Source organism: Culex quinquefasciatus, chromosome 2 (genome assembly GCF_015732765.1).
Source record: "Culex quinquefasciatus strain JHB chromosome 2, VPISU_Cqui_1.0_pri_paternal, whole genome shotgun sequence".
In the NCBI taxonomy this organism is placed as follows: Eukaryota; Metazoa; Arthropoda; class Insecta; order Diptera; family Culicidae; genus Culex; species Culex quinquefasciatus.
In genome coordinates, this window is record NC_051862.1 from 113,958,896 (window position 1) to 113,985,817 (window position 26,922).

The 26,922-nt window shown below is 38.9% G+C and overlaps 1 protein-coding gene across 8 annotated transcripts in view; it reads left to right on the forward strand.

Annotated features, from left to right (window-relative positions):
• Positions 1-21,715, forward strand: part of LOC6043756 (neuronal acetylcholine receptor subunit alpha-7) — a 100,427-nt gene extending 78,712 nt beyond the window's left edge. For 4 of the 8 annotated variants that reach the window (XM_038254484.1, XM_038254480.1, XM_038254483.1 and 1 more), the window contains 4 exons: positions 19,947-20,056; positions 20,141-20,364; positions 20,430-20,600; positions 20,784-21,715. In XM_038254484.1, coding sequence (XP_038110412.1) covers positions 19,947-20,056; positions 20,141-20,364; positions 20,430-20,600; positions 20,784-20,868 — 590 coding nt within the window. In that variant the 3' untranslated portion in view covers positions 20,869-21,715. Of the gene's footprint in view, positions 1-18,185; positions 18,273-19,659; positions 19,674-19,946; positions 20,057-20,140; positions 20,365-20,429; positions 20,601-20,783 lie in introns of those variants that run through there. The other 4 variants (XM_038254482.1, XM_038254481.1, XM_038254485.1 and 1 more) reach the window with 2 other exon arrangements.
• Positions 21,716-26,922: the final 5,207 nt, after the last annotated feature.

Below are 26,922 nucleotides of genomic sequence, written 5' to 3' on the forward strand. Positions count from 1 at the left end.
CATCTACTTACAGGTAGTCGTAGACCTAAGCTACTGACTACTCATCACTCAGGGTCGGCATTTCTACTCAGCGATTCAAGTGAGACACGGATGAAATAAAAATCAAGAACCACAATTTTCTAATCAAAATGTGTATTTTGTCCAAAGTGTAGGGTGTGGGTGTGTGTGGGTAATGTAAGGCACTTCAGGGGCAACGTACCGTTCAGCAGCTGGACTCGCAGCGAGGCTTCGCTGACTCCATTCCAATCCTCGAACGCCTTCGGCGTTCACCTGCTCCAAGGCCGGTCACAGCAGCGCCCTCGACTGTGCCGCCGCGATCCCGTGGGGGGGGGGGGATGTCGTTGAGCTGCTGGTTGGTCGTTGACTTCCGGATGGCTTGAGCTGGAACGCAGAGGTCGGCCAGCGGGTGTTGCTGGTCCTACTTGCGGCAGGCGTCTTCCCTCAGTGGCGAATTCGGCAGCCCCAGAGTCCACTGATATGGGCGTACCGAGAGGGGATAATCTCCTTGACGGGTTATGGCACCGTGCGCCAGAGATTCTGGGTCGGTGCTTGACGTAAAACGTAGCCGATGGACCCTGCGCAATCACAAGGCTAGGTTCAGCGGATACCCGTGTGCCGTCGCGCTGACGGACTAGACTTCCGTTCTGGGCACTTCCACTTCCGGAAGGCAAAGACGTGCGCAGTACAATTGGACGATACTGGCACAAACGGACACGACTTAACACACGGACGCCTGAATGGCAAAAGAGGCCGATGCTAAAAATCGGCGGGCCAAGAAGACATTTTCCCGCTCGAATACCAAACGGGAGGGGAAAAGCTCCATTTTCTTTTCCACCCAATTCGAGTAGTCCTGCCCTATCGCTGTCAAGGACTATCTCGTTACAGCGGCACGAAAACCCTTCTACTGCCATGTATTGTGTGATGTTGTATGTACGGAATCAAGTAGAAAAGTGAAGGTTCGTTGAAGAATTGTAACCAACGGTTACAGGCTCAAATGTCGATTGAATGCAGTGTTGCAATCCTCACGCGCTCACGCGCTCGTGAGCGCTCATTTTTCGCTCATTCGTGAGGAGGAGCGCTGCGCGAGCTAGCTCACGTTTGCCCGCGCTCACGTTTGCTCCGATTTTTTCAGCTCGCGTTTGCCCCAAGCTCGCGCTCGCGCTCATTTTTCGCTTACGGAGCGCTCACTTTGGAAGTATCGCGAAACGAATCGCGATTTTTTTCATTTTTGAGAAAGTTTTTGTTTTTCAACCCTAGTTAGATTTTTTACTTAAGGCGCAGCATGTCAGTGAAAACATCACTTAGGAACATTTTTTATATATTAATTGGAATAGCTTATTTTCATTAACTATGTTTTTGAATAATAAAGTGGATTCGCAAGGGTCAACTCATATTGGAGACCTACACAGAAAAAAATATTCCTGTAAATTTACATTATTTATCATGTACTAAAAGGTATCATGATAAATGATGTATATTTACATTAATTTCATCGGAAATTTAATGAGTTTCATTGGAAATGAGCCCTGACCAAGTCACTTCAAAAACGTGTAAATTTCCAATAAATTCGATGTAAACATACACGAACCAAAATTTTTTTTTGCTCCGTTGAATCTAGAATCCAAAAGAATATCGAGATTCTAGAATCAACGGAGCGACAGAATATGCAATTAGAAGCCAGAGGAAGGTGATAGGACGTGATTATGTAAAGGCGGCGATAGTTCAGGTGGTGTACTATTTAGCCACAGCGTCGAACCCCACCGTTATTTCATGGGAGATTCCCGGAGTGCTTGGATTTTGAGCAAGAACCATTTGAGGACAGCCCGCAGGTACATGAACGATGAGGCCGCGAAGGACACTAGCTTGTACCTTATTCGATAAAAACATCCGTAGGTTCTGATACTCCTAGAACCGATCCGACAGGCCAACGCACATTTCTCTGAAAAAGTTCTGCGACCGGTGGTTTTAATCGACAACGTGATTTCAATATTTGTTTTTGGGATTCGATGATTTAGGAAGTATCCTAAAATAAAAACAAATGAGTTAAAAATTCAAATAAAAATAAATACCCGTTTCGGACGAGGTGGCTCATAGACGTGTCCATGGACGTCCTGTTCATATACTCGTCCTGACCTTCCCACACGTTCGAGTCAGTCATCTTACGGTCAATTTCGCAATCGCTGCAAGCTCGGATGTGAAACAGGATCGCGTCCGGCTCACCAGCAGCGGTCACTGCTAACACCACCAAAAATCCTGATGCATCGAGCTGTGCCAGAAGTCCCGCTGGGTTGAGGCTGAATCCGAAGAGAAAAAACTAGGAAATGATTTTATAAGCATTAGGTACTTACATTTTAAACCGATTACTGACTAACTCTGTGCTCGAAGCGCCTTTTTCCGACCGAAATCAACGCAAAACTTTAATTACCTTTAATTCCGTGCCCCAAGCGGACGAACCAAAAGAGTTTTGATTCAGTGTTTATGTTTTGGTTCACTTGACAGCTGAAAATCCACTTCCAGATACTTTGGTCAGGAACAGCCCCTTTCCCATGCAGCAAAACTTTTTTTTCGGCAGGGCATGCTCCCAACGACTAGGAATCCTGAAAGAGATGCGTCAAAACACTCATTTAAAAAAAAAAAAAACAATAAATTTTGATTGATTGGGAAGCCAATCATGATCATTTTTTAGAGTAGAGAATTTAGCAGTTAAGCAATCTACCCTAAATAAGGTTCAAAAATTTATTTTGGTTGACTTTCCAACCAATTAAATTTAGTGGTCTTATTTTAAATGAGTGTCTTGACGCATCTCTTTCAGGATCCTTAGTTTCCACCTGCAACGAAAAATAAAAAAGAACGAAGAAAACAGTAGGCCAAGTTTGTAGTGTCCTGGCAGTGGAAAATTTTAAATTTTAGCTCCACATTCTATTAGATTTCTTCTAAATTATCAAAATCTGTGCAAAGTAATTGGAAAAAGCAGACAATTACTCACGACAATCTGCAGAAAAAAAACTCCGATTCTGAGACTTCCGGAGGATGCTCATCCACGGGAATGCCTGCCGACTTTTCGGGGATCTGTGCCAATCAACCCCGCCGTGGTTCGACCACCTCCAGCCTACCGACCGTACTGGACGATTCTGGTATTCAAAAAGCGAGTTCAAACGGGTGTCCTCTTCCGTGTCAACTACAAGAACAGTGCCAAATGTGTTCCGAAGCAGCAGCAGTCGACATCAGATCCGAAGATGCATCAAACCATATCCGGTTCCGCGAGCACATCTTCAAGCTGTCCTTGCCTGCTAGTGGAGTGACCGCGATCCGGATCTACTGCTGGGAACAAAAACGATCCGTACTTCAGGGCGTGTTTTTCGAGATCGAATTCCGGCTGATCGACGGAAGTCGGTTGCAGATTCATAGGAATAAGCCCAATTCATGAGAGGAAGAAGTGATAAGCCTGAGCTTGCAGATGGTGAACGAACGAACGAGTTAAATTTAAATCTTTTGAAAAGTTACCTCAAGCAAACAGTCTGTCCTGCTCGTTCCTTACGTAAACATCCACTGACGAAAGCAGGACAGACTGTTTGTTTACACTTCGGCTTGGGCCCATTTACATTGTTTTGCTTGAAATGGACCAAGGTAGAAGTGTAAATAAAGAGTCTATCCTGCTCACGTCAATTGGAACCAGCAGAACATACTTTTAGTTTACACTTTTACATTGGCCCAATTACATTTTTATGCTAGAATTACACTTACCTTTAATTGAGCCCGGAACACCGGCAACGGTATTGCAAAACACAAACAACACAATATAACTCCAAATCCAATTTCGTAATTTGGAGAGTTCGCTTGAAACGACTGCTTCCAAACAACAACGCATTAGAAATGTTTTGTTTTGATAAGCTGTCACTCAGAAGTTTCAATGCATATTTACATTAGTTCCGAATTTACATTTGAACATTTTTACATTTAGTTCATGATTTACATGTTCGCAAATTAATAATAAATGGCAACATCAGTTCCATTTACATGAGATTTGCCAATTACATGCAAATAATTTTTACATGATCGCTCTTTACATCTGATTTGACACTTTACATATGATTTATATTTTACATTTTCCAAGTTTACATCAAAAACACACTTTACATGACGTGGAAATTTACATATTTTTTTCTGTGTACAGTCAGAGTTAAAAATATAAATATTTTCGAATTAATCGGCCTTACCTCAACAATAGTTAAGGTAAGCAGAGACAATTGCTGGGGGAAGGGTATGAGCGCGTAAACAAAAATGACTGAAAACCTTATAAAAACTTACAAAACAATGTATAAATTCAAGATGATTTATGCTGTGGTAAGTTCGATTCAATGTTATGTGATTGGTTGATTAAAATATAACATTAAACTGTTTTATGTACCTGTTTGTTGACTACCTTTCCAGCGTGCGGGTCAGAATTAGCAACCATTAAAAAAAGTCATTCCGTTTAATGAATCGTTCAGTGCTTGGAAACGGCTGATCATTTTTTATAAAGTTAATCTTTCGCTTTCATATTCTAGAAAATAGGGTAAATCGTTGAAACAGTTCTTTTTTTCACAAAAAAGAAACTCCAAATTTCTAGTGTTTAAAATAACCCATTTGAATGAAATAATATAAATTGTCATTGTTTTGTTTTACCACATAATGGGTGACTCCTCTTCCCCCAATTATATTAAACACTTCCGCTTTTTCCTTTTTTTGTGTTTTTTTTTCAAACCGCTTTGAGTCCGGTTTCTAAAAACTTGAAATAAACACAATTTGTCAATTAATTATTTGTACATATCAGTGCTTCGCGTCAATGAATGTTTACATTAAGAATGAGTTAGCTCTTTGTTAGCTCACTCAAGAGTGAATCATTCTGTCCCTTGGATAATTCTGAATTTAAAATAGAACGTATATTTCGGTTTGTCCATTTCATTGCTTACTTTTGTTTGTTTGACCACTTTCTTGTTTGTTTTTGCTGCCTGTGCTGAGATAGTTCTAGAAACTTCGTTTCAAAAGGCAGATGCTTCAACAGGGAAAACAACTACCTACTTTGGCTCACCAGCTCACGTGAGCGCAAAACGCTCCGGTGAGCGTGAGCGAGCACGAGCTACCTGATAAAAACTCACGCTCCAGCTGGAGCGAGCACGCTTTCCGTGAGCGCTCGCTCATTCGCAACCCTGATTGAATGACAAAAGCTTTAAAAAAACATGCTTGACGACCACCAAAGCTTCGCCTTTGTTACGCTCCCTGCGAAACTTGGGTCCTCGTTCTGCTTCCCTTTTTTCTTCCGCTTCTTTTTCTTTACCTTCTCTCATTCCTTCTCCTTCCCTGGGTCTGGTTCTGGCTCCTTCGCTGGGTCCGGACTGTCTCCATTCCCCTGCTTCTGCTTCTTTGCATTCTCCTCCTCTCCAGGTGTTTCCCTGTCCCTTTTAGAGCTTGGGCCGGGCGGCGTTTTTGGTTCTTTCTCCCGTAGCGCTTCCTCCTCCAGTTTTGCGTTCAGCGTTTCTTCGGCTCTTTCAGCTCTGAGCTTCAGTGAATTTCGCGTCACCACCAGCGAGCTGTTTTCGCGCTCTGCGGCATTCATGGCTGCCTTGACTCCATTCAGCATCTGCTTGATTCTGGTGTGGACGTTGTTTTTGTCCTTGATGAAATCAAAGAGTTCGTTGACCCTCCTCCTGACCTCCTTCAACGCGGTCCTTCCGAGCAGGACTCTGTCCTGAGGGGTACTGCCGGCGAAGTTCAACACGGATGACTTGGGAGTTTCCCCTTCAATTACTCCTATCTGCTGACTCGAAGCAGCCGCCTGGTTCAACACTGGGGATATCAACACCTTCCCGCTTCCACGGAACGCGCTCGCCACTCCGCTTGCTGTGTCGCCGCCGTTTGACTCGCCTCCTGCCATTTCGACGTTTGCGTCCTCTTCTACCTCCGTGTTTTCCGATGCTTGGGGCGCATCGGGACCCTTTTGTTGGTTTGTTCCACTTGTCTTCATTTTGAATCCCACGAGTCGCTAGGGAAATATGGTCCGCTGCGGCAGTGCCCTGCCGTGACGCAGTAAGGGCAAATTACGTGTGGGGTTCGCCCCTGTGCCCCACAGGCTCCGTTATCGACTGGGAATTTGTTGAACCCCCCCAGCCATGCATCCCTCGACACGGGTCGCGTCACATCTTGGATTCGGGGTTTGGTGAGGTTTTGGGCTAAAACACTTATAGCGGCGTTCGATCGCTTGACAGAGGTGTTTTGGGACCCATGTGGTTTTTTTGAAGAAATTAAACAGAGCCCTTGTTCAATTCCGCCACGTCCTAGACATCTTCCCGCTGCTGGTCCGGGGACGATGCAATGAATGTATGCAATCGCCGACAGCTATCCGCCAACTGCAACCCGCCCGGTAGCTGGCAGCTAAGCTCCGCAGGGACCCTCACCTGTCCCCACGGTTCACGGGTGTGTGTGTGTGTGTGTGTGTGTGTGTGTGTGTGTGTGTGTGTGTGTGTGTGTGTGTGTGTTCCTAAAATTCTTGCCAAGTTTTATCAGCACAAACCGGTTGCATTCGACTTGGTTTAGGGTTCCATACATCGCTATTGAATTGTTTGAAGTTTCGATAAGTAGTTCAAAAGTTATAAATAAAAATGTGTTTTCACATATATCCGGATCTCACTTAAATGCATGTTAACTGTGTCCGGCTCCACCATTCGACCCATCGTTGGTTAGATTATCAAAAAACCTTTCCATCGAGTCCAAAACATTGAAGATCTGGTAACCCTGTCTCAAGATATGGCCACTTAAGTGATATTTATGTACATTTTTATTCCGGATCTAAAAAATAGATGAAATTTGTGTCCAACCCCATCATATCACCCATTTCTGGTAATGAGCGAAGAAGACTCCAACCACATAAGTGGGTTAAGTTAGTTTTTTAACCTCATCAAAGTATCTAAGATCTGGCCTCCAAAAAGTGTACAAATAACACTTAAGTGCTTATAACTTTTGATAGGGTTGTCAGATCTTCGATGTTTTGAATGCGTTGGAAAGGTCTTTTGATTACCTATTCAACGACAGGTTGCATGATAGATCCCGACAAAGTTATCATCATGATTTCTGAGATCCGGCTTCCAAAAAGTACATAAATAACACTTAAGTGCTAATAACTTTTGATAGGGTTGTCAGATCTTCAATGTATTGGTCGCGTTTCTAAAAATGTATAACATGCCGGGTCTTCTTACAAAAACTACCCTTTTTACAAGCTTCCGGTCATTTGTTAAAATCGTGTTTTAGCATAACTTTTGAAGTACTTACCTAACCTGCATAATTTTTAAAAGCGACTTATGAGACCTCAAGACGGATCGAATGATGCCAAAACGGACAAAATCGGTTCAGCCAATGTCGAGATAAACGAGTGTCAATTTTTTGATCAACATCCCACCACACACAGACATTTGCTCAGAATTTGATTCTGAGTCGATAGGTATACATGAAGGAGGGTCTAGGAGGTGTAATTGAGAAGTTCAGTTTTCGAGTGATTTTATAGCCTTTCCTCAGTAAGGTGAGGAAGGCAAAAATATGATTACAAAAATTTGGCAATGCGATTGTTGCAACTTGGTGATGGAAATGACTTTTTAAAAGCATTAAAGATAATGGAGTTGTGTAAGATTATTCAACTGTCCTGTTTACAAAATTGTAATTTCCGAAAATCCTTGACCTGGTGCACACTTCATACTAACAGGCTATCATAACCAATAAATCATCAAATTACAAAATATCCAAAGATTTACAGTAACGAGGCTAAAACATCTGTCCCAATTCGCTTGATGAGTCCCGATTCGCCCCATACGATCGTAGTTTTTTTCAATTCAATTCTTATTTTGTCCATGCAGGCAATGTGTAGAACATAACATAAAAATATATCAAATTAAGACTCTTTATTTGTTTTGTATGTAGCTGGAGCTAACAATCACATTTACTAAGCGGTTCTAAAACGTCCCGTGATATTTTGCGCAACTTAACTATTTTTGGCCAGGCATTCACAGGGAAGGTGATCTTGCATAACCCTTGTGAAGTTTATTACTTGCACATATATTTTGCTGGAAAAGTCGTAAAATAATCGATATTTGCCATTTGTAACTGTATCAATTGTCCAGTAAGTCCTTATATGTCATCAGGGGATCAGGAGTGACATTGCGTCTGGGGGAGGGGGTTCAGTTAAACCTCGCATAGCGCCCAGGCGTTACGCTTTATATTTTTCAAATACTCTAATCTAATCTAATCTAATCAGACCCTAGCGCAGCCAATCTTTCGAAGGGATCCTGGAGAGTGCCTTAGGTTAGATGACGCCTAGCACTCTTCTTGTCATTTATTAACATTTGTAGTGCTCCATTGCATTAGAATGCATTTAAACATCACAAGCGTTAAAGCGGCCAGCCCTACTGCGTAAAGCCGTACCGTAATCTGGGATGAATCGGGACTACAGTATGAATCCTATTCAGTCTATAGTCCCGATTCACCCCAGATCAGGGATGCCAGATACACAGATTTGTCTGTGTTTCACAGACTTTTGAGCTTGTGCCAGACATTTTTTGAGGTGCACAGACTTTTAAAAAACTTCATTAAATTAATATTTTGTAATCTTTTTTGTCGAAACTTATTTCGTTAGACTTCAAATGCTTAAAAACGCGATTTCTGATAGATTTCAATGACTGTAAATTTATATATTTGAATTTTAGACAAATGCACAGACAAACACAGACTTTTTTACAGACATTTTAAAAAAACCAAGTGGCATCCCTGCCCCAGATTACGGTACGGCTTTACGCAGTAGGGCTGGCCGCTTTAACGCTTGCACAGCAGTTTTTAGAGCACTTAAAGCTTTTAAATTTGAAAATGGATGTACACATTTTGTTGGCCTGAGTCTGCTCTAACCGAAACCATCATGAAAAATCCAAATATTGTGCTCCAACATGGTTAAAACTGCTGTCGCAATTCGCCCCATGTGTCCCGATTGACCCCAGTTTACGGTATCGCAGAGATGACTCGTAATTGGGTTGAGTTTGAGCACTGAGTGTTCGAACAACAACACAATTATGAATCGACAGGGGAGGAAGAAGCGTGGGGGGACACCACCATACGCTCCGAGATTTGGTTGTATTCGTTGGGAGCACCATGCTAAGAAGGTTTGGTACTCCTGGACCCTCTGGGATGGGACATTGTATTTTCACGAATGCCCTGGACACTATTTGCCGTGGTTATAGCGCCATAACTCGCTCTATGTAACAGTGTTCCTAATTCCAGTCCACGCTCACCAAGTCGTCATGGCCTAGTGGTTAGCATTTTTGCTTACCAATCCAAAGGACGAAGGATCAAACCCCGCCTCGGGTGACTTTGATTTTTCGTTCATTTTCATCATTTTGAATTTATGTGGGTAATTCTCTACCAACTCACACGAAATCGGGAAAAGTTGCCCCGACCCCTCTTCGATTTGCGTGAAACTTTGTCCTAAGGGGTAACTTTTGTCCCTGATCACGAATCCGAGGTCCGTTTTTTGATATCTCGTGACGGAGGGGCGGTACGACCCCTTCCATTTTTGAACATGCGAAAAAAGAGGTGTTTTTCAATAATTTGCAGCCTGAAACGCAGCCTGAAAAAAACACCAAAAAAGTTTTAAAAATTCTCCCATTTTCCGTTACTCGACTGTAAAAAAATTTGGAACATGTTATTTTATGGGAAATTTAATGTTCTTTTCGAATCTACATTGACCCAGAAGGGTCATTTTTTCATTTAAAACAAAATTTTTCATTTTAAAATTTTGTGTTTTTTTCTAACTTTGCAGGGTTATTTTTTAGAGTGTAACAATGTTCAACAAAGTTGTAGAGCAGACAATTACAAAAAAATATATAGACATAAGGGGTTTGCTTATAAACATCACGAGTTATCGCGATTTTACGAAAAAAAGTTTTGAAAAAGTTACTTTTTGCGTTTTTTTCGTTTCGTCGTCCGTGTCGCGGGTCGCGGGTGACTATGAACGGCCATGATCGATGACGACCAACTTTTTCAAAACTTCTTTTTGTAAAATCGCGATAACTCGTGATGTTTATAAGCAAACCTCTTATGTCTATATATCAAATTTTTTGTAATTGTCTGCTCTACAACTTTGTAGAACATTGTTACACTCTAAAAAATTACCCTGCAAAGTTAGAAAAAACACGAAATTTTAAAATGAAAAATTTTGTTGTAAATGAAAAAATGACCCTTCTGGGTCAATAAAGATTCGAAAAGTACATTAAATTTCCCATAAAATAACATGTTCAAAAATTTTTTACAGTCGAGTAACGGAAAATGGGAGAATTTTTAAAACTTTTTTAGTGTTTTTTTCGATGAAAAATACGTTTTTTCGGAATTCTGAGTACGCCATCAAATCGGGCGTCTAATTTTACATAAAAGTCCCTTTGACATCAAATTTCTATCTCATCACCGTTTCAGGCTGCAAATTATTGTAAAACAACTCTTTTTTCGCATGTTCAAAAATGGAAGGGGTCGTACCGCCCCTCCGTCACGAGATATCAAAAAACGGACCTCGGATTCATGATCAGGGACAAAAGTTACCCCATAGAACAAAGTTTCACGCAAATCGAAGAGGGGTCGGGGCAACTGCTGTGTGAGTTGGCGGAGAATTACCCATTAGCGTGGTTCACGTTTCTATGAAAAAGACAAAAGTTGTTATTTTGTCTTGCATCAACCGGAATTTCGTTCTTTTATGTCCCCAGAAGCACTCCTGAAAATTTGAGCCCATTTGGTAAGGTCTAGGAGCTCCAGTTTTAATTTGAAATTTATATGGGATTTTGATTTATTTTCCATGGTAAACTATCTTTTTTTACATTGTATTAGGATTTTTTTTTATAAATCGATGAAATGACTTGATTCTTATAGTAGGAGATAGGTTTTGAACTGGGGAATAACTTTGTGGAACATACCAACATGCTAGGAAGTGACCCTTTAAAGATACAGATACTTTTAGATGGTGGCTGGCCCCTTCAAAAGCCTCGTTGGGAGCAGATTGGAATCGAACCCAGAATCATTCGCTTACAAAGCGAACACCGTAACCAGTCAGCCACGGCCGCTCCCCTTTATATTTCTTAAAATACTCTAGAAACACAAAATATTTTTGCAATATTTTTAAGCTGATTGTATATTGGAACAAGACAAAAATATCATGAAAAAATATCATACCGTGCTTGAGAAATTGACTAATTACAAAGCATAACGCCTGCGCACTATGCGAGGTTTAACTGTATCTGTGCCAATTTTGAGCCAAATCGGTTAAGGTTTAAGGGTCGCTTTTTATCATTATGTTTATATGGGGAAAATCGCAAAAATGTATGCAGAAAAACATCGTTTCAATATTTTAAAAATACTCTAGAATCACAAAATATTTTTGCAATCTTTTTTAAGCTGATTGTATATTGGAACAAGACGAACAAATTGCGCCAAAAAGCATGAAAAAATATCACACCATGCTTGAGAAATTGACTAATTACAAAGCAAAATTGTCCAAGTGTGTGATACTTGTAGGAAATTCAATGCCCTACAACTTTGCCGAAGTTTTAAAACGATCCGAGTTGATCCTGATTTTTGGTGTTTTTTTAGTATAATATATTTTCTTATATACTTCCTATATACCCCTTATATACCTTCAAGTATTTAAGCCAATTTCTTTTCATCGCATTGCTAATATGTAATTCGTCAGGATCAACTTCTTGCACCAAAGTTGTAGGAAATTATATTTCCCAGAAGAATCTCATGAGGGCCTCGTGGCGCGGTGGTTAGCGGCTTCGGCTGCCGATCCCTTAGTTGCTATGGGGCGCGGGCTCGATTCCCGCTTTATTCTCCTGGCCTTCTATCGGATGGAGAAGAAAAACGTCGGTCTATTTGCGTAAAAGAGGTTTTGGGTGGCTCACCACACATAACCTTCAGACGCCTATAAATGAGCAGAAACTTGCAACTGAGACCTCAAAAGACCCGTAAACCATGTAAACATACTTTGAATGTGTTGGTAAATTTATGACTAGAAAGTCTTTTTTAAACACCAACACCAAATAGAGGAAGGAAAGAGAGGAACGAAAACCGATTTTTCGCGAACTACATTTTTGGTATGGAGTGGGGGGTTGGGGGCGAGAGCAGCCCCAGAAAGATGTGCAGTCCATCGCCCCGAACACCAAAATTTGTTCCTGAAAGGCCGTGCATGCTGCATATGGTCATTCATGTAGTAGTGAGGGTTTTTATTTGTTTACCAACAAGTTAGAGAATGTTATGGCTGGTGACCGGCTCTGCCAACGCGGACCGTGTCCAAGATAATGCGGCGCAGGATAATGATCGGTATGAAAGAATAACCTACATCGGAGAACAAATTGATCCTTCTGCAGTCGGTTGACTTTTCCCACATTTCCTTGACCAACGGAGTGATCGAAGGAGAAAATACAAAACAGGCATGAAGGCGAATGGTCATGTAAGGCGAGACAACACCGAATGAGAAACAAAATAAAACTCATCAGGGTGGGAAGATGGGGAAGATTTTGGTTCATCTCCCACAAACTGCCCCCACAAATTCTTGTTCCAAGCCGCTCAACACACGATCGTTCCTCTCAAGCACCACCAGCAGATTCCTCCTATCCCGTTTAATTATGCCAAGATCCGTCAAGACATCGTCGAAGAAGGACGCTAAATCGGTGCAGGAGATTTTCCTCAACATGCCTGAGGCCAAGGTTCCGGGGTTCACAACCGATGGGAAAAATCATCATTGAAGAGCCATTAATTTTACAACCCCCGGACGACACCCGCAGGGTGGTCGAGTTGTAGGTCGTGGGGTGTAATAATTAACAAATTAAAAAGGACCTTTGGTCAAACAAATAAAAACACGAGTTGTTCTTCTGACTACAAAACAAGAATAACATTTATTTACAACAACAGTGACAACTCTCATTTCCCTTGACGCGCTGTGTTGACAGTCGCAAGGTGGAAGCACAAAGCTGCCAAGTGCGAGTCCAGCGGCGTAGACCCAGAAAGGGGCCGCGATTCCAGTCGCCACAACAAATAATAAGAAACCGCGGGGCAGCACGAGGAATGCCGAAACATTGTGCTTGATTTGAATAAGTGTGAGAAACAAAACAAAAGCACATTTTCGCGCGCTGAAAACGTCAATGGGAAATGCGCCTCGACTGACGGTTGATGACGGTTGATCATAGAACAACATTTAAATTCAAATCATCCGCGCAGGAAGTAAATGTTGGCCCCGGTCTAATCTAGAGGTTAGGTCGTTGGCTTACTCCAGGTGTAGGAGTCGTCTCCCTGGGTCCTGTCTCGGTAGAGTCGCTAGTAAGCAGTTGGACTCACAATCCAAAGGTCGTCAGTTTGAATCCCGGGGTGGATGGAAGCTTAAGTGTACAAAGAGATTTGCAAGATTTGCCTCACCAATCAACCCTTCGGATACCTAGTTTCGAGTAGAAATCTCGCAAACGAGAACGCCTTGACAATGCTGTAGAGCTTATAATTTATTTATTTTATCACTGTCATGACATATCTTGTGATTTTAAAATTTAAAAAAATACAAAAAATCCAAAACTGAATATTTTGTATACGAAAAACATAAAAATATTCTTATATTTTTTTATATCTTTTTTTTTTTAATTGGTCTTTGTCATGCACACGGATCCAGTTCAATAAGACTGTACCAAAATGTTGAGCCGATTTGGTCAAAGCAGTATTGAGATATTGTGGCACCCGTTTTTTTTTAACTGCAAACTTCAAATAGCTGTAAGCCAAAAGTCTAAAAATTTATTTTGTTATGAGTTGGACATCTATATTTTACTGCCCTGGAAACTGATTTAATAAAAGTTGTTGTTTGTGATCATAACAACACTTGACATTTTACCAAATTAGGTTTCACGCCGACTCGGGTTTTGAGGTTAGAAATTTGACAGCTTGGCTGCACTGTTTACATTTTTTGCACGTGTGTCTCTGTAAAAATGTGTGTGCGTGTGCGCTCGTGACGTCACGCTGTAAAACCTAATTACACGTATGTAACACCTTAATCACAATTTGTTTTAATCCACACTCAAAAAAATATTCACGTTGAAGTTACGTTAAAAGCTATGTGGTTTTTTTTCACTAAAGCTTTCACGTAACTTCTACGAGGCGGCCTCAGTAGAAACTGAATTTGCTAGGCGAGATCATTTCACGTCGTTTCTACGTGCTTCACACGTAAAAGCTAAATGAATCAATTGATGATTTCTAAATGTTTGTTGTAGTAACCATTATAGTAACCTTCTAGTACTAATATGATCTTATTTCAGACTTGTTGTCAAAAAGAATAAAATAAAGATGCAGTTCTAATTGCAATTCAGATCAATGTTTTATTGAATTTTCCATTGCTTAAATAAAAAAAATGGCCCAGTCCTCTATGTAACCGATCGGGAAGACATTCGCGCGCAGCTTTCGAAATCGTTGTCGTTGACGAAAGCTTTTTATGCCACGTTGACGTGGCTAGGAAGAAGTTAGAGAGATGGGCGACCACTTTCAGCTCTCGAATTTCGCGCATCGGTTTGTTGATCTTGCCGGATACAGCTTTCTGCACCACACCACATAAATATCACTTAAGTGGCCATATTTCGAGACAGATCTTCAATGTTTTGGACTCGTTGGAAAGGTCTTTTGTTAAACTAACCAATGATGGGTCGGATGGTGGATCCGGTCACAGTTTACATACATTTAAGTGGGATCCGGCTTCCTAATAGTACATAAATATCACTCAAGTGGACATATCTTGAGACAAGGTTGCCAGATCATCAATGTTTTGGACTCATTGGAAAGGTATTTTGATGACCTAACCAACGATGGGTTGGATGATGGATCCGGACATAGTTTTCATGCATATCAAGGAGATCCGGATATATGTGAAAAGACATTTTTATATATAACTTTTGAACTACTTATCGAAACTTCAAACAATTCAATAGCGATGTATGGGACCCTAAACCAAGTCGAATGCAACCGGTTTGATCAAAATCGGTCCAGCCAGTGCTGAGAAAACTTGGCAAGATTTTTGGACACATACATACATACACACACATACACACATACACACACATACACACATACACACACACACACAGACATTTGTTCAGTTTTCGATTCTGAGTCGATAGGTATACATGAATATAGATCTACGAGCTGTTTTTCAAAAGTTCATTTTTCGAGCAGGACCTCAGGTAGGCAAAACCCTAGTGGAAAAATACCATAAGGCTTTTCACGTAACATCAACGTGAAAACATTTTTTTGCCAGTACACTTTCACATTATTTTTACGTGTGTCACGTAAAACGAGCCTATTGAGGGGAAAATCTGTGCTACGTGATTTTTCAGGTAGCATCAACGTGTGGATTATTTTGAGTGGCACACATCTCGGGTTAGTTTTCAAAAGGTCTCAAGCGTCGTTTGTAAACAAAGCCGTTTACGATCAATTTTCATTGAATTCATAAATAATGCACTGCCAAACTGCTCTAGATTATTCATTTGCACGTTTTTCAATTGCTACTGAAAAAATAATAATCAAAATTCACTTTGTTTAGACAAAAAATCGGTGTCGGAAGTCTTGACTTTGGCTTCGACATTTGCCATAGAACACGCTATCTTGGTCTATTATGCGTTTGAAAGTGCGAAATAGTTCGAGGGCACCCACACTCATATTTATGCTTAGATAAAATCACACAGGCAGACCGATACCACGGGATTGAAACTCGTCTGAAAAACCTGTATCATTTTCTCATTCGAAACAGTGGCGCCACGTGGTGGTAGCTGCCCTGTTTATTACACTGTGAAATTATCCATGGCCAATCCAGGGAACCAGAAGGTGACAACAGAAATGTCCGTCCAAAAGGGGTGCTGCAAAAAAACATATTATTTTTAACAAATTTTCGAACAAATCAGCAACGAATTACAAGTTTGACAGTTGAACTGCACTTAAATGTTGGTTTTGTTATTTGTTTTTGCAAAACCGCATATTTTTAACGAAAGTGCCAAAAATATTCGTAATCACCTTTTGCCTCTTGGTGGCGCTTTGTGTTAGTATGTGTGTGGTCGATGTTTGCGGACGTGCACGCAGAACACATAACAGTGAGAAATAGCGAAAATGCCTCACTTCCTTCTGCTACAAGCAGGGTAGGTAAACCATCACCATCGCACTATCATTGATGCATATTTCGGTGCGTTCCTCGTATCTTAAAATTTCTCTTCTCTTTCGCAGCCGAGTGATGGTCGGCTTGCTATCGCGAATATCGAAAGCCCATCACATCGACGCGAAATACCCTATCGCTGGCTCCAATGGAACTATCGTTCCAACCGGAGAGACACGCACACGAAATTGCTGTGTACATTTTTTTTTTTTTTTTTTACTGTGAACAGACACGGACCACTGCGACTCTTGCGTATCTATTGTAGTATGATCTGTTCTCAGGTTTTCTGTTTTGCTGCTATACACAGCCTGCCGAACGATCGTCTTCCGTAGCGCTATTGTTTGAGCGAGACAGTATTTGACAAATTATTCGAGCAGTTGCCCCTCTCATTCCCCAGACCAATCCCCCAAATGCCATGCCACACGAGCACGAGAGACCGATCCGAGGACGTGGAGATGAGCGAGATTGAGGGGAAATCTCGTTTATTTTTGACCCATCTAGAGATCGTTACCGATCATATAGCCCAATCTTCAGCTCGAATTTTGCCTGAGAGCATGTGACCGAGTCGAAAGTAGCATTTGAAGCTCTTCTCTGCAGAGTTACAGAGTTCTTCAACGCTCAGACTCAGTCGCCAACAGATCGTCCGAGAGATTGGATGGGATGGGTTTTGGAGAGGCTTGGGACTTGACAAAGTCAATTCCCGCAGCAGCCGATATCCCCTCTCGACCGCCACCTACCCCTTTTGCCTCGCCAGATGGGTTTCAAGCCATCGACCTTCCGCTTACATACACTGGAGCTGTACATACACTGGAGCTCACGCACACAAATGAACTCATTTCTACAGAGCTTACAGGCGAGAGAATTTCACGATTGCTCTTTCTCTTGCTTTTTGAGCGAGGGGACTGGCTGTGTGAGAGATTTTTTTCCGTCTTACGCATCGGTTTGTTCGTTGCTCACTATTTCATCGGCGTCGTTTTCGCTTCGTTCTCTTGATGCAGTTTTGGGAGAACACCGAAAATTTGATATTTTGAGCGAGTGACGATACCTTAAAGCCCTCGCCATCGGCGAGGAAACGAGAAAATACCATCCCTGGCTACAAGTCGCCATATTGAAATTGCTTGAAGATTCATACCCGTCTCGATACAGTCAACGCGACAATATCATTTCAAATAGTGCTGTGTCTCACGCAAAGTCAATGTACTTGATACTATTTGAAATGTTAGCGACGAACTATGGTGTATTTGGGGCATCTGAGCTCAACTGGAATAACTATATAGCACTGTTCACGCTCAAAAACATTCAATTCAATTTTTGATTGATGTTAAAAATTTGAGAAGTCAATGCTGTTTCCTATTCTATGAATGACGGTAGATTTCAACTTTATGTTAAAATGTTGTTGGATGGAAACGTTCACAGCATGAGATGTAGAAAGAGAAGAAACTTAGCATATATTAAGTTCTTTAACTTATTACGGGCGTAACAAATTAATATTTAGTTAATGTAAGCAAAAGCAGTGGGTCTCGTGGCGCAGGGGTAGCGGCTTCGGCTGCCGATCCCGATGATGCTATGAGACGCGGGTTCGATTCCCGCCTTATCTACTGAGCTTCTATCGGATGGTGAAGTAAAACGTCGGTCCCGGTTTCTCCTGTCTCGTCAGAGGCGCTGGAGCAGAAATCCCACGTTAGAGGAAGGCCATGCCCCAGGGGGCGTAGTGCCAATCAATTTTCAATTTTCAATTTTCAAGCAAAAGCACATTGACAACGTCTGTTGTAGGATTTTATGTCACACAATTATTATCTTTTGGAATAATTTTAATTGATGCATTTATAAACTCGGAAATTTCTCCATTTTGAGATTAAATTGAGAACGTTGTTATAAATCTATCTAAATTTCTAAAAAAAATATATTATGCCACAATTTATTTAACAAGCAGCTTAATGCATTCAATGTTCCATTGCAGGCTTAACAATATTGGTATCTCAGACCGTTTTTTCATTATTAGTGGGACATGTCATAACAAAAACCAGTGAAGCTGTACCATTGTTAGGTAGATTATTTAGAATTAGTACTTAATTAAAGTCAATTTGTGAAATCAATAAAACTAATGTAAAACCTATGAATTGTTTCTAAAAGTGATTGAATAAACTACAATGACTACCTAAAATATCGATAAACATTGTATAGTAACTCAGTAAAATAACTTAAAAGCCAATTTACTAGCTTTCAATAAGCTTGTGATTTGAACTTTATGCATGACACGACTAAGCACACAAATTACACTTCATTTTTAATTATGTTATTATTAATCATTCCTAATAAAGTTGGTCAATCCTTGTAAAGGTCAATTTAAGACAAAAAAAAACTTGATTAAGTCAGTAGAAATATCAAATTAAATGCAAACATAACAATTTCTATTTGAAGCAAGAACTTTCTCTTAAATAACTCATTATAAATAAAACATAAAAAATAATGGTAGGACCTGAAAGTTTGCTCTAAGGTGAGATTTATATCTAAATTTTGACAATTGCATTTGCAGAGCATTTTTTTTTTAAATAATAATAATATTTTTTTAGCTGTTTCTATTTGCATTAGCTGGTTTACAAGATAAAATTGAAGACATGTTTTTGTGTAAGAATCGTTATACGAAAATTTCAGCCTTTTTGTAGATGTTTAGATTTGTTTGATGATATATGATTTTTGTAATTGGGACCATCCATAAACTACGTGGACAAGTTTTTGTAAATCTCAAACCTTTACCCCTTCCCATAAAGTGTGTACGCGGTTTATGGATTGTTCCTTACTGCAAAAGATCTTTAACGAATTCGTGTTTCCACTATTTCAATTCATTTAGGATACTTTGTATTTTTTCTTTAATCAAGTATTTTTTTATTAACCCATACAAATAATCATGCAAATACTGAAAGATTTTATGAAGCGAGAAACAAAGGTGTTGTCAATTATTATACTGCATTTTTTTTGATTATGATAGCTGTCGATAAAATATTATTAAGGAAAAAATAATACATCCAAGCAAATTTTGTGTTTTTGTAAGGATTCAGAGATTGTGTGTCGATTTTTTTAAGTGCTTACTGTACAGAAAATGAAAGCATAATATTGAAAGTTTCGTGCTGAAAAATAACATATAAATATGAAATTCAACATTATATAATATTAATACTCTTGAGAAAACTAAATTAAATTGCCTGTACTGATAAACAATTAATTATAAACGTCTATTTAAAAACACGTTGAAAAATGCCTTACCCTCAAGATCTGATAAAATAATAAAACAGGTACTAACCATATTTAAAAATATAACAAATAACTATTTATTCAATGAATAATCATATAAATATAAAAAACTTAATGTAGTGTACTTTTATGTTGTTTTGAATGCTTCCTTCATTGGATTGGGCCCCTCTCTTTCTACTTAGTACCCACTTCTTCGGTAATTTTTCTGTTATGTTTCAAAGTTAACTTTTATTCATGTTTCCTTTTGCCATTTTCTTGCATTATTTTTCTGTAGTTTTGACTGTTGATGTTCAAAAATTTTCACTTAGATTGAGTTGTATTTTGGAATAGAACGAAACAAAAGAATTGAAACATTTATCTGTAAAATAAGTTTTTGTATAGAGTTACATTAGTACAACTTTCAGTGTTTTTTTCTGCATGCTCTTTTTGTTAAATCAAGTTGATTACTTGTAACATCATTTATTTACAGGTACATACTTCAATTGCATCATGTTCATGGTTGCATCATCGGTGGTGCTCACCGTTGTGGTTCTTAATTATCACCATAGAACGGCAGACATACATGAAATGCCTCCATGGGTAGGAATATTTAATTCAAGAAAAAAAAAAACTTGCATTATTATAAACTGAATATAACATTAAAACGAACTTGCTGCTTTTCAGATCAAATCAGTATTTCTGCAATGGCTACCGTGGATTTTACGAATGGGACGACCGGGCAAAAAAATCACTCGTAAAACTATACTTCTGACTAATCGGATGAAGGAACTAGAATTGAAGGAAAGGTCATCAAAGTCACTGCTTGCTAATGTGCTTGATATCGAGGATGATTTCAGGCATGCGGGAGGTGGAATTACTGGGTCAACTACACAAATCAGTACTTCTGGGTTAGCTAAATTAAAAAAAAAAAAGATCTATCGATGCTACAATATGCCACATTTTCTTCCCATAGATTCTCTAGACCAACAACGGTAGAAGAACATCACTCTGTGTCGGGATGTTCGCATAAGGATTTGCATTATATTTTAAAAGAATTGCAATTCATTACGAATCGTATGAGAAAGGCCGATGAGGAAGCAGAATTAATCAGTGATTGGAAATTTGCAGCAATGGTTGTTGACAGGTAAATTTTCTCTTATCATTAGAATTTAAATAAGACAAACTTGCGCCCAATGCAATGTTTGATGAAAGACATAATCAAAATGATATTTTTAAATATATATTTTATTTAAATGAGAACAAATTATAGCTTATATATATTTTTATTCATTTATTTTATTGACATCTTGTTTTTGTTTTCTTTCAGATTCTGCCTTTTTGTATTCACGTTATTCACGATTATTGCTACCGTCACTGTGTTACTATCAGCTCCACATATTATAGTGCAATAATAACGAATTAAAATTTTGATATAAGAACTTGTTATATAGGTGATCTATTAAAATTTATAAGATTTTTAAACCGAAGCAGCATGTAAATCAAGTTAGAAGTTAATTAGACTATTAAAGTAGATTTTAATAAACAAAAGATCAGTTAAAAACTGCCGACAAATAACGATGAACGAAATAATCTAAACATCACCTGTATAAAACTCGAAATAATACGTATAGATAAAAATCGATAGATATAATATTTTTCTAAACAATGATTTGGTGGAATAATATCTTGTAAAAACAAGTCCTCGAATGAACTTAAGCAACTGTTCCTGCAATCATCACCAAAGCACTATTGAAATACTGATAACTAGCCTATACATGAGAGTCAATCCAAAGGAAATCTATTTTTGCATATGCAATGTGAAATGAATTCCATCAATAAGAAGTTCATATAAAAATGTCGTCACTGAAGGTTTTTGATGAATCGATCAATCAATGAATGCAACAATAACTGTAGTTATTATTATCTTGACAGGAAATACAATATTAATAAGCATTCAACGGTTATGTGTAGAAAAAAAAACATGCAAAGCAAATGATTTTAAGTATAAACAAATACATAGAATAAGTATTATAGGATAACTGTAACATAATGATAAAATATCAATAATATATTGACAAAGTCATCTATATGTAGATGGTGCAAAGTTATATCTGATTTGAAGATTGATAAATAGATTACAGCGTATATGTTTCGGATATATGCGACATACGACTATTCAGCTACTACGGATACTGTAGAATTGTTACCATACCCACGTTTATTAGAATATCTCACCAGCTGAAATTAATATTAAGATACTTTTAACACTCCTCCGTCCAAGGCATATTTCACTTACACGGACGACCAAGCCTCCGAAACAGTTGCTTCGCTAAATTCAACTCGCTCGCATTTGGCTCCATTTCAACCAATCTTGATCGTTCTTGCAGCATTCGAACCGGTAGGATTTCAAGATTCATCTAAAACAAGAACGAACCTGATCCGACTTACCTGCTAGTCACACCGACTAAATTCGTCGAAGCAACTCTTTTTAGGCGCTCGTTTTAGGGAACACACCATGGCCAAATCAACAAGAAAGCATTAAAATTTGAAATCAACCATTCAAATTTAACTAATATGGGGTCGCTGAACACGAATATGACACTTAGAATATTCCAAAGTATTCAGAAATCCAGAAATCCAAGATGGCGACCAATATGGCGCCTGTAGTATATTGGGAACATATATTTGAGGGTGTAATAGTGATTCAACCACTCAAATCTAACTAATTTGAGGTCGCTGAACAAGAATATGACACTTAGAAAATCCCAAAGTATTTAGAAATCCAGAAATCCAAGATGGCGGCCAATATGGCGCCTGTAGTATATTGGCAATATTTTTTTGAGGTTGTAATAGTGATTCAACCACTCAAATCTAACTAATTTGGGGTCGCTGAACACGAATATGACACTAAGAATATTCCAAAGTATTCAGAAATCCAGAAATCCAAGATGGCGACCAATATGGCGCCTGTAGTATATTGGGAACATATATTTGAGGGTGTAATAGTGATTCAACCACTCAAATCTAACTAATTTGAGGTCGCTGAACAAGAATATGACACTTAGAAAAACCCAAAGTATTTAGAAATCCAGAAATCCAAGATGGCGGCCAATATGGCGCCTGTCGTATATTGGGAATATTTTTTTGAGGTTGTAATAGTGATTCAACCACTCAAATCTAACTAATTTGGGGTCCCTGAACACGAATATGACACTTAGAATATTCCAAAGTATTCAGAATTCCAGAAATCCAAGATGGCGGCCAATATGGCGCCTGTAGTATATTGGCAATATTTTTTTGAGGTTGTAATAGTGATTCAACCACTCAAATTTAACTAATTTGGGGTCGCTGAACACGAATATGACACTAAGAATATTCCAAAGTATTCAGAAGTCCAGAAATCCAAGATGGCGACCAATATGACGCCTGTAGTATATTGGGAACATATATTTGAGGGTGTAATAGTGATTCAACCACTCAAATCTAACTGACTTGAGGTCGCTGAACACGAATATGACACTTAGAAAATCCCAAAGTATTCAGAAATCCAGAAATCCATGATGGTTGCCAATATGGCGCCTGTAGTATATTGGGGATATTTATTTGAGATTGTAAAAGCCATTCAACCACTCAAATCCAACTTATTTGGGGTATGAATATGAGGAATATGACACTTGGTATATTCCAAAGTATTCAGAAATCCAGAAATCCAAGAAGGCGACCAATATGGCGCCTGTATTATATTGGGAACATATATTTGAGGGTGTAATAGTGATTCAAGTACTCAAATGAAACTAATTTGCGGTCGCTGAACACGAATATGACACTTAGAAAATCCGAAAGTATTCAGAAATCCAGAAATCCAAGATGGCGACCAATATGGCGCCTGTAGTATATTGGGAACATATATTTGAGGGTGTAATAGTGATTCAACCACTCAAATCTAACTGATTTGAGGTCGCTGAACACGAATATGACACTTAGAAAATCCCAAAGTATTCAGAAATCCAGAAATCCAAGATGGTTGCCAATATGGCGCCTGTAGTATATTGGAAATATTTATTTGAGGTTGTAAAAGCCATTCAATCCAACTTATTTGGGGTATGAATATGACACTTGGTATATTCCAAAGTATTCAGAAATCCAGAAATCCAAGATGGCGACCAATATGGCGCCTGTAGTATATTGGGAACATATATTTGGGGGTGTAATAGTGATTCAACCACTCAAATCTAACTAATTTGAGGTCGCTGAACAAGAAAATGACACTTAGAAAATCCCAAAGTATTCAGAAATCCAGAAATCCAGGATGGCGGCCAATATGGCGCCTGTAGTATATTGGGAATATTTATATGAGGGTGTAATAGCCATTCAACCAATCAAATCTAACTAATTTGGGGTCGCTGAACACGAATGTGACACTAAGAATATCCCAACGTATTCAGAAATCCAGAAATCCAAGATGGTTGCCAATATGGCGCCTGTAGTATATTGGGAGTATTTATTTGGGGTTGTAAAAGCCATTCAACCACTCAAATCCAACTAATTTGGGGCCGCTGAACACGAATATGACACTTGGTATATTCCAAAGTATTATGAAATTCAGAAATTCAAGATGGCGGCCAATATGGCGCCTATAGTATATTAGGAATATTTTTTTGAGGTTGTAATTCAGAAAATTCAAAAAATCAGAAATCAACCACTCAAATCTAACTAATTTGAGGTCTTTGAACACGAATATGACACTTAAAATTTTCCAAAAATTAAGAAATCCAGAAATCGAAGATGGCAGCCAATATGGCGCCTGTAGAATATTGGGAAAATTTATTTGAGAGTGTAAAAGCCATTCAACCACTAAAATCTTACTTATTTGGGGTCGCTGAACATGAATATGACACTTGGTATATTCCAAAGTATTCTGAAATTCAGAAATCCAAGATGGCGGCCAATATGGCGCCTGTAGTATATTGGGAATATTGATTTGAGGTTGTAATAGTAATTCAACATCTTAAATCTAAATAATTTGAAGTCACTGAACACGAATATGACACTTAAAATATCCCGCCAGCTTGGATTTCTGGATTTCTGAATACTTTGGAATATTCTAAGTGTCATATTCGTGTTCAGCAATCTCTAATTAGTTGGATTTGAGTGGTTGAATCACTATTACAACCTCAAATAAATATTCCCAATATACTACAGGCGCCGTATTGGCCGCCATCTTGGATTTCTGAATTTCTGAACTTTTTGGAATATACCAAGTGTCATATTCGTGTTCAGCGACCCCAAATTAGTAAGATTTGAATGGTTGAATGGCTATTACACCCTCCAATAAATATTCCCAATATTCTACAGGCGCCATATTGGCCGCCATCTTGGATTTCTGGATTTCTGCATACTTTGGATTATACCAAGTGTCATATCCATGTTCAGCGACCTCAAATCAGTTTGATTTGAGTGGTTGAATCACTATTACACCCTCAAATAAATATTCCCAAAATTCTACAGGCGCCTTATTGGCCGCCATCTTGGATTTCTGAATTTCATAATACTTTGGAATATACCAAGTGTCATATTCGTGTTCAGCGACCCCAAATTTGTTAGATTTGAGTGGTTGAATGGCTATTACACCCTCATATAAATATTCCCAAAATCTTGGATTTCTGAATTTCTGAACGCTTTGGAATATACCAAGTGTCATATTCGTGTTCAGTGACCCCAAATTAGTTAGATTTGAGTGGTTGAATCACTATTACACCCTCAAATAAATATTCCCAAAATTCTACAGGCGCCTTATTGGCCGCCATCTTGGATTTCTGAATTTCATAATACTTTGGAATATACCAAGTGTCATATTCGTGTTCAGCGACCCCAAATTAGTTAGATTTGAGTGGTTGACTGGCTATTACACCCTCAAATAAATATTCCCAATATACTACAGGCGCCATATTGGCCGCCATCTTGGATTTCTGGATTTCTGAATACTTTGGAATATACCAAGTGTCATATTCGTGTTCAGCGACCCCAAATTAGTTGGATTTGAGTGGTTGAATGGCTATTACACCCTCAAATATATATTCCCAATATTTTACAGGCGCCATATTGAAATTCTTGACATCGGAATAATTTGGGATATTCTTAGTGTTATATTCGTGTTCAGCGACCCCAAATTAGTTAGATTTGAGTGGTTGAATCACTATTACACCCCCAAATATATGTTCCCAATATACTACAGGCGCCATATTGGCCGCCATCTTGGATTTCTGGATTTCTGAATACTTTGGAATATTCTAAGTGTCATATTCGTGTTCAGCTACCCCAAATTAGTTAAATTTGAATGGTTGATTTCAAATTTTAATGCTTTTTTGTTGATTTGGCCATGGTGTGTTCCCTAAAACGAGCGTCTAAAAAGAGTTGCTTCGACGAATTTAGTCGGTGTGACTAGCAGGTAAGTCGGATCAGGTTCGTTCTTGTTTTAGATGAATCTTGAAATCCTACCGGTTCGAATGCTGCAAGAACGATCAAGATTGGTTGAAATGGGGCCAAATGCGAGCGAGTTGAAATTAGCGAAGCAACGGTTTCGGAGGCTTGGACGGAGGAGTGTTAAACTGGGGTAAAAGGAACAGGATGAGTTTTGAGAATCGGAAGCAACTTTGTCTGGAATATTTAGAAAATAAAATGCACCAAAGGTTCAATTATCTCAATAAAAATACGAAAGTTTAATAAAACGTTGATGAGTGAAAGTTACAAACCACAAGCCACAACAAGGATGCAATGTTAAATGATTATTGCACAGTTGCACATTTCATTTATATACACTGTTTTTAAAGAAAAACATTCTTTTTCCGAACATTGCTTGAGCAATGTGACTTATTTTTTATCATAATACCACACGGGTAATTGGGTCTTTAAATGAAGCTTAGATTGCTGATATTATTGTTTACAGCGATAAAGCTTATTTTTCTTACTACAATGACCCTTTGTACGACCACAAAGCTGCTCATAATTTAAAATTCGGCTATTATGCCGAATCAAGTATTCCAAGAAAAACGCGTTTTATCGTTGGTCACAAAATCTCCGTCATGGCAATTTCTCATAAGAGTGGCATAGGGTAGGGGACCCAGTTTTCGCCCTGCTCCAGTTTTCGCCCACCTACTGGATTTAATCTGTATTTAGCAAACTCATACCGTTTTTTGGTTGAATTTATTATGCAGGTTTACATATTCATTCATTTCTAGTACTAATTGAAACTTTCCCAATGATTTTCTATTGTTTATTAAGTTTTTATAAGCTTTTCAAAAAAAGCCTTACTGCAGCCGCCATATTTTTGTCAATTTAGACTACAGCGGGTAATAATGTTAATGAGGGAAAACAACTCATTTTGTTCGAAAATAATGTGAATGAATAATTCATTAGTTCACTGTATGTCTGAATTTCATGGAAATTTAGTGATTTACCTGTTTTAA